General features: G+C 37.3%; 1 protein-coding gene across 1 annotated transcript in view; it reads right to left on the reverse strand.

The window, feature by feature from the left end:
• The window catches only part of PCGF6 (polycomb group ring finger 6), a 25966-nt gene continuing 9660 nt past the window's right edge, over positions 1-16306 (reverse strand). The window contains exons 8-11 of the mRNA XM_054205498.1: positions 16035-16062; positions 12875-12973; positions 6537-6623; positions 1-2395 (exon numbers count right to left, since the gene is read on the reverse strand). Of these exons, the coding sequence (XP_054061473.1) occupies positions 2339-2395; positions 6537-6623; positions 12875-12973; positions 16035-16062 (271 nt within the window). The 3' untranslated portion in view covers positions 1-2338. The remainder of the gene's footprint in view (positions 2396-6536; positions 6624-12874; positions 12974-16034; positions 16063-16306) is intronic.

Below are 16306 nucleotides of genomic sequence, written 5' to 3' on the forward strand. Positions count from 1 at the left end.
AACACAAACAAACAAAACAGAACCTGACACGAACATCAGAGCCAGAGGCAGCATAGTCATCTTGAGGCTATGCAAGTCAGCAGTATCCTATAACGACATTAATTTGAATTAACTATCAGCTTCTATATAGCTATTTAAACTGCAAATAAGACCTTCTGTAGACATGAAGTTCAAGCCTGGACTAGGGGAGAATTTGCAATGTAAAATGTGTCTGATTTTACTGCTGATTTTTTTAAGCATAGAGCTACATATACAAAACAAAGCCATGAGTGATAATGAGACGGGAAGTGGCAGCAGGACATATACAAGCCAGACGCCTTGTATAAAGCCAGGACGACCAGAGCAGCAGGGAAAGATCTGGTTCACAGGGGACTCGGTAACAACAGCCATAAACATGAATGAAAATAATCTAGAGGTGGCTTTGACAAAAAGATGTACGTATTGAGGAAAAAGGGGGTCCTGTAGCTACATAGGATTATTTCTCCTCTATCTGTGTTGAAAAATCATCTTGACATCTTTACTGAGCTATTTCTCACTGAAAACCTTGTAAAAATGAGAGTCCCAGAAATTCCGTGTTACTCCAGCTCACAATACCGCAGTTAGCTCCAGCGGAGATTGTGGTATTAAACTACCCTTCACCATTCAACATCCTAATTGAAATTTGTCATTCTAATTACCCCTGAGCACATCCAGCAGTTTAAATATCAACTGCCATACCTGAGGCTGACATAGGGAGCATGGCATAGAAATATGAGAGCTCAATTTTAAATCGGCTAAAATAAAATTTATTTTACTGTTACAATATATAATCTCTTATCGACACAACTCACAAAGTGTTTACAAAATAATATCATTTTCTGCTGCATTTTAAACACTACTTTTATACAAACTTTAAAGGTAAAATAGGATTTTGTAGCTAGAAATGTTTTTGTTACATTTTTTAGAAGCATCACAAGAATTACTTCAAACAAGACTTTTTCTTATGTGTCGTCTTCACAGACAAAACTGAACATTTATTGTAAAGACCCGAGGAAGGATTCATGAAAGCTTTCTTTAGAGAAAGGATGCCAGTGAGCAAATGCATTTGAGCTAACTTAGGTGCTCTGAAACGCCTTACAAAGGAACCTCCTCCCTTTCCCTATGCTTACTATAGGGAATGGAGGCAGCTTGATGCATAACGGTAGCTTTCATGAATCCCCACGTTGATGACCTAGTATGCAGTAAGACCGTAACATACAAAGCTCTGGTCCTTAATGCTGTGGAAGAGACCATGGAAATCTTAAAACAGAAGAGAATTTGAAGTATTACAGTTGTCACAAAACCTAGTATTTTAATGTTAAAAATGAAGTTACCTAATGTCCTCCGTGAATCTGGTAGTAACAGGCAAGTATTACATTACTCAACCCAGGTCTCCACTACAATGCACTAATATACATTTAAAGAGTGGAAAAAGCTACCATTTTCACTGCTGCTAGAAAAATATGTGCTAAAGTGAAAGGATTTATGCTCCTGCCAGTCAAGTCAGTTGACAGATTTTACATGACAGCAGAATCAGGCTGACAGTGATTATTTTACATACAGCAAGCAGGTAGAAAGAGGTGCTACTTTTTTTTTTTCATGCATAGTTTAACCAGCTTACAGCCAGCTCATCTCCATTAAGACTAGAGGTGCACGATCTACCATTTGGTTTAAGCCAAACTACCAGCAAAAATATTTCCAGTGCAAACAAAATTGTTTTTCTTCAAGAAAAACAGCTAAATCTAATGCTACTTCTCAAAAAACAATGCTTATGATGCGTGATTTTCTACCTATTTTGGTCTGCATTTCCAAAGTTCCTTCCTCTCCCCAAATCGCATCCAAAGACAGATGATCACAGTACACTTATTATTTTTGTAGGCAAAGACTGTCTCCTCCCCAGAGTAAATTGTACTGCCCACTGAAGATCATCCCTGAGAGCACTGTTCTAGCTAGACACTTAGAAAGTAAGCAATACCTCATATCTTAGAGGAAAAAAAGGCTGTTCACCCTGTAAGAACTTGTGGTTTTAGAAAGTAAAAAATGCAGCTACTCCGAGCATTTAAATTCCCTGAGCTGAGTGAAATTTGAAGACAATAACTTGTAACACAAAGCATAGCAACATCTATAGCTGTACTTACAGATGCTGTAATTTTTTACAGTGGTAAAGTCAGACCTTAAATTACAAGCATACAGCAGTTGTTGGTGGTTCTTTTTACATGCTTCCTATCACAGGAAATACGATGGCGTTCTTTGGTGAAAAACAGCAGTGAAGAAGCTTGATGACTTCGGATTCTTTTGCCTTCTGACATTCTAGCAATCCTTAAGTTACAGTTAGTGGAGATACTACCAGACCATAGTGCAGCACAAGTAAACCATCCTAGAGAGACGAGAAAGAAACTGTATCATCATACCACTTCACTTTCTCCATGAGGCGTGTCCATCTCTGTCTGGTATGACCATCGCTGCACTGCAGAACCCCAGCTTCAATCTCATTTGCCTTTTTAAACCACATCTCTTCCATATTGCAAACACAAGTTTTGAAATATCAAGGCAAATAATTATATTCCCCTCTCCTCTTTGAGATGGAGATGGGTGTGGGGGGAAAAAAAAAGTACTTATACAATAAGAAAATGGTACAATGTATTATTTCATGAATGACTTTTCAAATGGTACATTTGGCAGTAGGACATTTAAATAAAATTATCTATCTACACAGGAAATATCCCTGTTAAACCAAGAAGAAAAGCAAAATGAAATACGATCCTTTCTGCAGCAAAACTCTTCACTGTTCTTTGCCACACATTTGTGAACCTGACCTAAAAAAATGTAGAAAGGATCCCACCTGCTACACCCAGCTATAAACTTTAGAGTGGAACTGACAGAAACATCACAGTATATACATCTTTTGATGTTATAAGAGCAGCAGCAACAAGAAGTGCCACACTTTCCAACTTCAGTATCCCCACAGCAGACTAAAACACTTCCATAACAGATGTGTGCTAGAGGGTCAGAGTAATTAAGTTAGGTCACAGCTCTTACTGCCTAGCTCAGGAGAGACCAAAAAAATTCAATGGCATTGGGTTACAAAAAGGTGAGTGTTACAAAGAGAGCATTGTAATTTGCAAGACCTCTGTGCCAGGGGCCAGGGACATAAAGGAAGCTACTCTTTTTAGCTTTTCCCATGTGTGAGCTTATTATATCCATCAGTGATACAGAGCTCCAAGGCCAGTTTCAGACAAGTGAAAATAAGTAGCAGCTTGGATCATGTTGCATTCATGCAGCATAGGGGAGGAAGGGAATGCAGGGAAGAAATTATATTCCCATATAGTTAACAACAAGTTTCCTTCCTCACCTACTGGATCAAGCTCTTAATTACAGGCAATCTCAACGCTTGGTAACAAAATTGAGCCTTTTAAAAATTTCTGTCAGTGTCTTTGACGTCTCCTTGCAGTAAATTTCACCAGTTCTACACTGTTTTAAAAACTGAGCCAAATTGCTTCTTTTTATATAAATACTGTGCAGCAAATTTTTAATGCTTTTGCCCTAAACAGAGCTAGAAATCCCATTTCTGGCTAATTAGAAATATTCAACCAAACACCCAAGTTCAGAAATGTTAAAATATCCTAAGATCTACAAGATTTATTCCTGATTTTTTTTTTTTTAGCCTACTATCAACTACTCAGAAACCAACATGTTAATTGTTTACATACAACTGCTAAAATAAGTTGCCTATTTACTCCAATTAAAACAACCCAAACAGGTTACTATCACAGGCCAGTATCAGGAACTGACCTTCCCACACTTGCTGGAAAGGCCCATAGTTATTCAGAACAGCTAAAACTCTGGTAGCTTGCACCTGTAGGAGCATTTAACCTACTGAGGCTCTAAGGCATCACTTGGTAGGAAAAAAACCCCTCCAACAACCAAAATATTCACAAAACCAGCCTTGAGCATTTAAGAATCATTTAGGAGGAGTAAAAGCTCCTCAAAGTTTACAGTGATTACGTCACAGAAAAATAAATCCCACACAACATATGTCATGCTGCTTCGCATTGGAAGAAACCCTTCCAGTGTAAATGCTGCCAAAGAACGTATGTTAAAATTAATGCCTTTGGCAGAGAAACTTATCTGCATTTTTTAAATCACTTTTCTCAGCAAAAAGAGTAACTGCTGGCATGAATGAACTTCCAAACAAAAAATGTGATTCAGAAGAGCAGTCATTTTTCTCCTTTAACAGTGACTGTACTCATGCAAGTAAAAAATCCCAATGTTTATTCCTTTAAATGACTTTGTATTGCATAAGTAGCCACTGAAACGATTTTCTTAGCATAAAGCATCTACAATGAACCTCCGAAACTGGTAAATGATAATGGCAGCGTTGAAGGCGTTTCAGCATCCTGTTGTGAGCTGTTAGGTGTATTCCAAGCTCCAACACTGGTTTGGAAAGGCTGGAAGGTTATGATGGCAGAAGATGCCCTTGGAGCTTCCAGTTCCTGTGTAGCTGTAGCCTCACTGGGCTAGGACAATCATGCCCCTCACTGAATTTCAGGTCTTGGTGAAAACGAAACAACCCTTACCATTTTTAGACTTGACCTATCCATTATTAATTTTTTTTTTCCTGGATAATTATCTAAAACCATTTTCCAATGTATTTTAATCCTAGAAATGCATTCTCTTGATTTCTGCAAAATAATATAAGACTATAAAACATGAAAATGTCACAATTATTTCAATATCAAAAAAGCAGCAACTGTCGTTTATTTGCAGTATTCCTACTGTAACTACTTTACATCCTAAAAGGTTTCATAACAAAATGAAGAAAAATTAAGGATGAACATGATCTTTCAAATTTCCTGGAAAAAATTACTATGAAAGCACAAGACTTTACAAAAAGCAATGAACTTTTTCTGCTTGTTTGCCCAAGAGAGCAGGCTTGCTAGAATTCATCACTAGCATACTGATTTTGTAATAATGAGACTTGACACATCACTGGAGAACATATCCTGAGACAACTGTTCTCTTTGTGGAGCTGCTGACTGGTACTTTGCCACTAAACATCAATCAGGCAGACCCAATTCTGACAAGAAATGAAACCAATGCAGCTTTCCTTGAAGTGCTTCCCCAAGAGCATTTTTCATAGATGAAAAGCTCTTGTGCCAAGATGAAGTCTAAAAGCATGCACTATACCCCTGGATATCTCACTGCTATTGAAGCTTTTAGTAGAGGGCACTTCCATCACTATGTGTTGATTGCTATATTTACTTACAATGCTTCTAATGTCGTGAGCTCAAGTTTGTTACCAGTGCCAGCTTCCTTTCGGTTTCTATCGCTTCCTTCCCGAAGTGGGTTAGGTTACATTTTCCTTTTTTCTTCATATTATTATATAAGTAGCTAAGACATCAAGTATGGCATTTATTCCTTTTGACTACAGAAACTGAGGTACACGCCACAAGCCTCAAAGTTTTTTAATGTCTGCCAATGCTAGCATGAGCCACATACATCTGCCCTGGCTGTGAGGTCCCTCCTAGTTACTTAAATCGGGTACAGCTGATGCAATGTCCAAGATACCTCGAAATCAGCTCTCCACTTCTTGCCCCTGACACAGACGACCTCTCGTAGCATGTAAGTGCTCAGAAGAAATTTATATGTAAAAGATTGTCCATGTGTGTGAACAAACAAGTCAAAAGAACTGAATTAGCTATTATTTCAGCCCTTCTGCCATCTGTTTAGATTGCTATTCAAATAAAATACCAATCTAAATCCTATTTCTTCCCATTGTATTAGATTAAACATTAACTTTTCAGACTTCCAAGTTTCAATGAATATACAGTTTACCATTCATCATGATTCTACGTCTATATCTTACTATGCACTGGGCAGACTATTTCATTGGTTTTCTCCACTTTTATAATAGGAAATAAAGACACTTGGAAAGACCCACAGCGAATTAAAAAAAAAGCGCTTTCTTATTTGCAGCACCAGGAGCACTTAATACAGTAAGTTATCAACAAGAACTAAGTTGGCTATATGCTCATGCTATGACCAGGACCGGTATAATATGCATCAAGCATATTAATTGCGTTCATTACTCTGTATCTTTGGTTTGTGCTTTTATGAGCAAGTTTATTCCCCTGATCCAGTCAAAAGGCTAGCTTCATTTGGGATGCTTCAGTCCTTTGATTTCTTGCAGAGATGCAATCACCAGGGAAGGAAAACAAGGAATGTTAATTGAAAGAAAGGCTAGTATAATTATCACTGCTAAGATAGCAACTTGTTTTGGAGTAGGAAAAAAACCCCACAAAACCCTCATATCCAGAACACCATCACACCATCCAGAACATTCTGAGCACATGGTATACTTTTCAACTCTATTTGCAATATAAAAAACATTTTGCATAAGCTGGAGAGATTTTCCAAGCGTCTTCTTCAGACAAGTTGGTGCTACCTGATAGCTTAAGGAAGAAGTCTTCTATTTTGAAATAGAAAACCTGGAACAAAGCCCCCGTTGCCACACATACCTGTACTGCACTCTCTCCTATGGCTTGACGAATTTCCCTTAGTGTCTGGTAGTGTTCTAGCAGGTGATCACCACATATTATGTCCACCTGTGAAAGAACACAGACACAGTCAAAAGTTCAACCTACCTTTGGACTAGCAAAACAGAACCTACGACCTTTAAATTTGATTAGAAGAGTTCAATTCTACCATGTTAGACACTAAAGGCATCTTTACCTTCGTTGTCCAAATGTATTTAGCACGCATAGCCCTACTGCGCTGCCCTAATGCCTCCCACCCCACGGCCCTGACCTGGGGCTCACTTCTGGAACAGAGAGGACAGTTTATTGTTTCACTCCCAGTTTAGTGCATCCACTGAAAAAAAGCTGTTTAGTAATAGCTGTGATGAATTTAATGGGTATTTAGATCATGTACTAAAACAATCCCACAAACACCCAGAGTCATTCATCAGTTGCAGAAGAGGGCAAGTTGTTTGTGCCACTGACAGAAAATAAGCCATTGCTACTCTCATTCTTGAGTGAGAAAATACGTGATTAAGTCTGCTTAATATGACTGTTTGGAAGAAGCGTTCTAACAGAAAAGAACAGCTCACTGTATGCCACTGTCAGCAACTACTTCATACAGGCCTCCTTCAAAATGCAATCAATACTTCTGTGATGCAAGTGACTCAGCAATTATAAGCAATATCCTCTGCTGCAGCTAAACTATGTCAATGATGTCTGCAATTCTGGAGGAGGCAGTTTTGTTAAGTAACTACCCACAAAAACAGTAATTTGGGGGGAAAAAAGAAATCATAATGAGGTATTCTGAATTCCCTGCCTCGACTATTATGAAAAATATGCTTCTTTATAAAGTTACTATGAATTTACTGTACATAGCATAATTCCAGTCTCTAACATTCCAAATTAGAGCAGCTAACACAGCATTGTGTCTCTCTCAACTGCAGCTTGGTTAGTTTCCTTAGAAGCAGTTTCTAGATATGGAAATGAGGGCTCTTATCTGTGAATGACAATGACGAAACCCCAAAGTTAAAGTTAAGAGCATCGACAATGAGCTGTCCCACAGCTTTCTGCAAGCAAAATGTCTAATTTCTGCCACTGCAGTAGTCAGGGAGCATACTGCAATATCATTACGTATTCTCTTATATGTCCACTTTCCACGACAGGGTGCACTCTGTGCTTTAGCTATTCAATTCCCTTGATTTATGCTCTTCTGCATGCTGACCCACTATCTCTCATTCTTCATGAAAAGATTTAGGAAGATTTATGCCTCATGCTGGCAAACTGCATTGTTCTAGGAATCAGGAACACAAGAATTCTACTCCTTAGGGGCTCAAAATGGGCTAATTTACTTCACCATCTGTATAGTATGAGAACGATGCAGAATACTCCATTCGCGTTAGGCTGAATCTTAATGTGCAGAAGATGTAAACTGCTTAGTATTCCTGCTGTTTTTAGCTTCTAGGAGGAAACCAGCAGGTAAAAACTAATCTGGATGTAGCATTACATGTTGATTAGATATTGATCCATACATACACACAAATGTATATATTTAACATCAACATTTGATGTGTTTAACACAGAAATTGAAAGAAATATATTTTTTTCTTTTTGAAAGGTGGTTGCAGTTATTTCTGCTGTTTCCTGTGCATTCTAACCTCTACAGTTATTACTGCAGCAAGACAGACATGCCTGCTTTGCTTTCCAGTGATATGAGTTAAATTACTTTTGCTTTATAAGCTTATAATTTTTATACCATAAGGCACTGAAAACGATCATGCTCCCACTGAAACATATATACGTACACGTTGTATATATTCTACAGAAATAGAAAATCTAATCTATTTGCCCAATATAGGATGCAAATAGACACAGTGACAACTGCTGACAATCTTTCAAAACAGAATCAGAATGCTTGCTTGAAAATATCCCACTGCTCCAGTTTCAAATAGTCATCATTAAAGATCCAGTGTCTTATAAATTGAGAAGAATTTTTCACCATTTTCGAGTGCTCTGAATAACAAACGCCTAATTTCCTCATGCCAGCACCAAAGCCTGAATTTCTGCCTGATAATTCTTATGCTAGGATTCATTCTATAAGGACAAGAGAATAAAAGACACAATGAAAAAAATATTAGTTCAGTGTGAAAAATCAGTTGTGAAATGTGTCTCAGAGGAATCCTTGTGCCATACAGGAATTAACATATTCCATTACAAAAGAAGCGCCAGCAACACAAGTACTATGAATTTACTACAATGTCAACTGACTGGTAAAACTGAAGCCAACTAGCACTGATAGCTAGTGAGACAGAAGTGAATATAGTTTGACCTTTCACTGAAAGGAAACATGAAGGTGCAGCTGTTGAAGACTCAGTCAATTCTGTTAAAATTCTTATTAAATAAAGTAGCCTTTCCATTATGCCATTTATTTTCTTTAGGTGGCATGTTTGCTATTAGAGCTATTTCTCTAAAAGCCACAATAACAGACAATTATAAATTAATACTCACCAAGTAAGACAGAGATAAAAACGGAAAACTTTCACCCCACGTAAGATTCATCTCAAGGGGGAATTTGGCCCAGAAAGCAGTGGACCTCAATCAATAGTTTCTATGACAACCCATACTATCCAGGGAAGGATCAGGAAAACACAAAGTTTTAGACACTGACATGAGTACTTGGGCTAATTATTCAAAAAGCTGACAAAGCTTTCCATTTCCTCTAGTTGCTATTTAGTTTTCAAAGGTACCAGATATTTCTATTACAGGGTCTAAGACTGGCACAAAGAAACTGCATCAACAACTAGAGTGCATGAGCACAGACCTTCTTCCAATCTTTCCCCAGGCTGCAGTTTACACACACACACACACTTTCAGGAATGCACATCTGATTATGGAACATTTCTATTCTGTAAGCTACATTAATGCATTTAGACCAGCCAAGCTGCAAATCTTTCAGCAGTCTCTCTCTCGCCCTTACAGAATGAATGACAAGAAGTGAAAATGATGCTGCAGGATGACTTGAAAGGAAATAACACGTTCAAGAAAACTTCTCATTCCCTTCCCACCCTTCAGCAGAACACAAACTATGCAGATGTGCATCAGATATCAAAGCCAATCACCTAATGGATTCCTAACACCATAGCCTGTATTTAGTTCAAATTCAATGTTAACTACTTAGCTATTACTAGCAGTTCCAGTTGCTCAAAAATTATTTTGACAAACACCCCCAACAAATTCCAGCAAGAACATTCAGGAGAGACCTTGTAACTAGAAATATATATATAAGCACATACAGAAAATTAATCATTGTCCAAAGCACAGGGATCAAAACAAAGCACCAGAAAGAGTAAACTACAGCCTGTCAGCTGAAGTGGTAGATAAAAATAAATGAAGCCTTAACCTTTCAGATAAACTAGGAAATTTGAATCATAATTGATTTGCAAACTCAAATACAGTAGTCTAAAAATAATTTGAGGCCTGAGATTAGGAGAAAAGAAAAAAGGCAGTTGCTTCAAAACTGCTTTTTAGACTTTTGTGTATACCATCACATGTGTCAGATGGCTTATTTCACATTTTCATTAACCTCAATCCAACCCACTTGTGTAGGTTAATGAAGAAGGGCAAACGTTAGCTAATATTATACACGACCGAATTAAGTCAAAGAGGTCCCAGTACAGTCAGTAGTTCAGGAGAATGGGTATCATACTTTTATCACTTGGTCACTGAATCGGTTGTTACAGGGAACAAATAAAACATTCTCAAATAATACTTTTGCTGACTGTTAAACTGATGTTCAGTAGGAACTCACTGCATTCACAAAATAACCCCACCTAGTGCCCTTACTAGAAGTTTCAACAATGAAACCAAGAACACAATTGGTATACTGAGGAATGAAAGGAGGAAAGAGACTGTGCCCTCTTTCGAATCAAATCTTTTCAAGTCCCAGGTAAGGCACAATTAAACACTGTGGCAGTAAGGTTTCTGTAGATAAATGTGGGGAAAAATACTGCAAATGCAGTGCATTTTAGCTCAATAGTCATAAATGCACATTTCAGGCAAAGAAATTTCCTAGTTTCCCAGGGAAATCTTTTTCTTGAACTCTAGTCCCAAACTGAGTGCACCAAATTCATGTCATTTTATATAAAAATTGATTATTTTAGATAATGAAGAACTGGAGATAGTCAGAAATCAAGACTAAAGTAACATTAGAAAGAAAAGCTTATTGTCCTAAGTTACTATCTATTTCTTCTTTAACATACTTTGGGGAAGTCTACAGGAAATGATGAACCACTGCAGTCCTCAACTCTCTTCCAAATTTCCACAGCAAACTAAAAAAGCAGCCAAGCACCCTCTACATTTATATTCTTTGCACATATAGTTTACAACCTATTTTCTTAAATTCTTCTGTCTGTGCTAATTTATATTCAGGTTCTCCCTAATTTTGTTTTACAGTTTCTGTTTTATTAGCCATCCTGGGAAGCTGAAGTAAGACATGATTCATTAGGCTTATTAATCTTCAGTGACATCTGACATCCCTTTCACTTTCTGCATCTTTACCAACAAACCATCAGCTTCAGTTCTGCATACTACAATGGGAAGGTGACAGCTCACTACATACACTCCTTTAATCTTAAGTCCCCATATGACAAAGAAATTATCAATCAGGATATAGAAAATACTTCCTGCTTCATTTACCCAATTCTCTAATCTTTTAAAAATAAGCCTGAATATCTTCAAGAAATCAGTCATGATTTGTGGCATGAAGACTACAGGTTTCCAGAGACCAAAATACTGAAAAAAAAAAAGGGGGGCGGGGGGCGGCAGGGAGCAGATCACTTAAGAGAGGGAAAAAAAGCAGCCAAAGGATCTGACTACAGAATAAAGATTTAAGATTTCTTTCAGACAGGCAGGGCTTGCACAGAGAGACCAAGACATTAGAACTAGCCAATGACCATGCCTTACTCCAGAATGGCAAACTGGATACTAGCATAGATAAAGTGCCTGGGTCAGCATCAAGCAACATCTTGAGAAAGGAAGTCTATGAAATCATCATTGGCTTTTGAGACACAGTAACATTTACCCACTAACAGCGGGTCATACCCTGTCTGGGAAGTCTAAGCAGAAAGTAACCAATGGGGGAAAAATTCTCAAGTTATGTCTGTTAGATGATCGCAAGATTGCAAAATCTGAAAGACATCCAACACACAGGCCTAGCTTGATTTTGAAAGATGAGTAACTACAGTTTCCATTACGGATGCTCGGTGTTCCTGAAAATTGAGATTCTGATGTAGTACTTAAGAAAACCCAACAAACAAACAATTCCTTCCCCTCAAATAAACAGTAACTCAATTAATGCAAGAAGTTTCTCTAGTCTCATTTTGAGGATACTTTTATTTGTTCAAAATATCGAGTCAGCACCACCTCAAAGCTACAGAGACTGAGAGGAAGCCAACAAATGAAAATACATTACTTCCTCAGAATGATGAATAATTTATATCTGATTTGCTTTGCCACCACTGAAAAGGTAAGTGGCATGAATAAATAGTCATTATTGAGGCACGCAGTCATGCTGTAGTGTCTCAGACAGTTACTGCTGTATGAAAACACAACCTTAACTCCAAAGCCAGCACTTAACTTCCACCATTTACCTATTCACATCAGCATTGTCTTGATTTGACAATAACTGACAGATTTAAGAATCGTTTATACATTACAGAACTCCTGCATCTTCCCAACTGAATGGCTGCTGAAATACAGTGAAGAATTGAGAACTGGTTTTGACATGCAATTCCTATCAAAATGGTCAAGAAATATTAAGTTAAATTCTTCTGTACTGTATTCTGCTCCTCTGAATTCTTTTTTGGCAGGACATGCCTACATCTGCATTCATACCTTTCATTTTCACACATCCATCCACAGTATCATTCTTTCTTAGCCCTTGTTTTTCTTCAACATTCAGTTTTACTGTTACTCAGCTCCCTACCTGTCTCTGTCTTCACATCCTCCCACACTCACACATTTTCCTGTCTATATACTCAGTTTTACCGCTGAAACAGCAGTATTTTGTGGTTTTGAATTTCATGTGCTGAAATCTTCAATGGAACTTGAGAAACTCTATGCAAATAATGAAGTATTATAATGAAAATTTAAACATGTTGCAAATTAGTTGACTTATTCCTTGCAGATCACAACATTTGAAATGTTTTATTTTTTAATCCTTACTGCATTAAAAACCCCTAACATTACTTCTAGACTCTAACAAACAATGGAAATGTTTTGTCTGAAGCACAGGCATTACACTGATCACACTGTACTTGTAAGTCCCACTACAAGTGGCATACCTGACAAGTAGGGTCCAGATCCATTTTTCTTCTGAGGAATTTCTCCACATGTCCAATCGTTGCCTCCCCTGAAACACGCACAAACTTCTTTTCCAAAGGCTGCAAAGAATAAACGTGAGATTTTAAGACAACGTACCTTTTCAGCCATCATCCTTGATAAACCCCAAACCCAGGTGGACACCCAATAACAGAGGGAGACAGCTTAAATTTTTGTATCCTTTTCTGATCTACTTCCAGATTACCTCATAGGGAAAGGAATAAATATGTATTAAGACTCCAGGTTCAAACTTCCTGCTGTTTAAAACAACATTTAAAAATAACTAACTACTGACTTCAGCCCCATTTCACTATTGAAGTACTGGAGAATGATATTTGCTATTAATTCTGCACAGAAATTAGTATTACACAGCATGTTAAGAACCTCTCCCCTCACAAGCATTTACTCATCAGAAACACATGAACTATTTCCCACAGTTTCTTTATTTTCCCCAGATCAGGCTTGGGTACCAAACATGATTCGGGTAATTAAACCATACTGCATTTTGTAACGCAAAGAGCTTAAGCCCTTTAGCGTTCTAGAAGTATTTCTATATTATGTCTTAGGCTGGAATCAACTTAATAGTCCGTGAAATTCCAGAATCAATTGAATTATACTACTATACAGAACACAAGGGCAAAACTGGTCTGAAATCTTTTTGTATCATTTCTAAATACTTTCACACCAAGGACTGCAAAGACAAGACATTTGTTATGCCAGCTTCAAAAATTTTAATAGGTTTCTCTTCTACGGATAAAATTTTAAACAGCTGACTGGTGATATGGGCAGCTAAGCAAAGAGGCACAAAGGCAGAGCGGATGACTGCATTCAGTGTGATAAATGGATTTTCTTTTGTGTCAATTAATTGGATTTTTATGTTGACTTCTGAACAGCTGCGATTTATTATCCAGGTTCATCATATTCTTTCAATTTGAAAGAAGGTTCAGAGGGTCATGGACTACACCCTTGAATTCAATCATGAATTTAAATACGTATCCATGATAACTGTAGTTTTGGAACAATAGTTTGATTTATTCACGTACAAGAGCTAGAAATGCCAGTCAGACCTGATCTAAGGAACCATGCCGCTGCAAGCTTGGTGATGCTGAATTTATGCTTGCTGCATGTATAAATCACAGTTTATGGCCACAGACCTTGTAACCTGTTCTCTCCCTGCCCATGCCCACTTGAAAAAAAAAAAAAAAAAAAAAGAAAAAAGGTTGAAAACCCTTTATATATGAAGTTCAACATCTAGTTCAGAAAAATAAGACAGATAAACAAGTCATTAAGGACAGAGCAATGCCAAAAATGGATGAGAATGTTTTGTTTGGTTTTGTTGATGGGTATGTTTTGTGAGAAGTGGATATGAAAAGGATTTGAAAGGTTGATAAGTAAACCCCTTGGTCATGAAGTAGAATAAAAAAGCACGAAGACACAAAATGTAGTGAAGAAAATAAGGATAGAAAGGAAGAAGAGATACAGTGAAATGGGGGGGGGTTAACATACAGCAAGGAATTTGAAAGTGCTGTAGAAAAATACCAGTTGAAAGATGTGGTATGTGGTATTTCTTAAAACTCACATAGATGATATAGAAGTCTAAATATGCACATAAGCTGAGTGGCACTTTACTCTATGGATCGGATTATTTGCAGCACAGAACTATTCACCGTGAGTATTGGTTGGCAGCCTTTCACCTTCAACATCCTCAGAACGCCAGAGTTAAAGTGAGCAGGAATATTTATGGCTTAAAAGGGACCACCCCGCTACCCCCTCCCCCCCAGACTCCCAACCGTTTACACCAAAAAAAAAAAAAAAAAATCCCTTTCCTGAAATGCTGGGTAGGTGTGGGGGTGCAACAGATGAAGAAAATCAACTGTAGACATTTTCAGGACACTGCCCAGCTTCTACAGATTAATTCTGATTTAGGAAACTATATTCATATTTCAACTCTTCGTGAAAATTCTTATTTCTGTATCTGAATGTTTGAAATTTCCTCCTACGCTCTGCTATAACAAATGTAATTACTATTAAAAGTAGTATGAATAACTGCAATCAAATTGAACAGTTCGGATTTGTGCCTGAAAACATATTGGTTAGAAAACAACTCAGCTGAAAACATGAAGGAAATTAGTAAAATGGTACCATCAGGACAATTCACATGTAGGTTACTAACATGCTTTTTACTCAAAATCTTCAACAGTAAAATCTTCCTAACTGTATCAGTCAGGTGTCTTTTACATTCTATGTGCCATTCAATCTTTTGGGTCCTACAATTCCAATACAGTGCAAGATTAAATGCAACATATACTAAGTAATTTTATATTACATCTCCTTCTTGCCTTTGAAGAGCCTTGTTTTCCAAGTATTTAGCCAAAATAGTGGAATGACACACTTGGAGCATCTCTAACTCCAGCATACGAAATCATGAAGGAAGCAAACAACGTGCAGTTCCTCTAGGAATCTGTACCAAAGCAGCACAGTAAGAAGATCCATATTGGAAGAAGAGCCATACTTTTTAGCAAGGATCAGGAATGCTATTTCTTTTTTAGCACTGTTCAGACAGCAGACCTTATTGGTGAAAGGATGGAAAAAAGAATAAGCTTTCTGCTGACTAAAGAAGTATATTGTGCTGTCCAGACAATTTGTATATTTTTTTGGTTATGTTTAAGCACATAGCAATTTATTACACTATTGTTATACCTCAGGCTATGTTTCCTCTCAATAACCTATGCAAGCTTTCCACTAGAACTAGATAATCTTCAAAAACCAATATTTTAGACAATGCCTACACCTTTGTTCAGGATTCCAATGAAAGCCCAAGTAGCGCACCTTTTGGAGAGATGCAAGAATAACAAGCTAGAATCACCTAGGTGAAGTTTCATCAGTATCATTCCCATTCTCCCACACAATTAATTATGTAGCCTCAGAAGCATTCTTTTACTATTCTGTGATGCTATGCAATAATAGGTTTGAAAGTACACTGTAATCCACGGTTGGATATTACTATGCTGATGAAAGTTCAGGCTGCACTCAGTGTAAGAAAACCAAACTAAATCAAATACATTCAGGTTATACATATTTCTGAAGTAAATCATAAGAGAAAAATTCAAATCACATCTGCACCTTAAAATTCCCTGTGCCTTCGTTAGCTCTGAAAAACAAGAGAAGAGTAAACACAGTCAATATTGCTAAGGTTAACAGTTATTAACACCCTAAAGCTCTTTATCATAATAGTGACTTATTGATTTAGTGGTCTGGTATATCAAACTTATTTTTCAAATCAAGCTCCTCCTTTCATTAAACTAACAGATGGAATAATATCAGACTGAATTTTTATATCTTTTTCTCCTACCCTTTATTTGGTACTCCATTTCTCTTGTGAATTCAGCTATTTA

Source organism: Rissa tridactyla, chromosome 6, assembly GCF_028500815.1.
Source record: "Rissa tridactyla isolate bRisTri1 chromosome 6, bRisTri1.patW.cur.20221130, whole genome shotgun sequence".
In the NCBI taxonomy this organism is placed as follows: domain Eukaryota; kingdom Metazoa; phylum Chordata; class Aves; order Charadriiformes; family Laridae; genus Rissa; species Rissa tridactyla.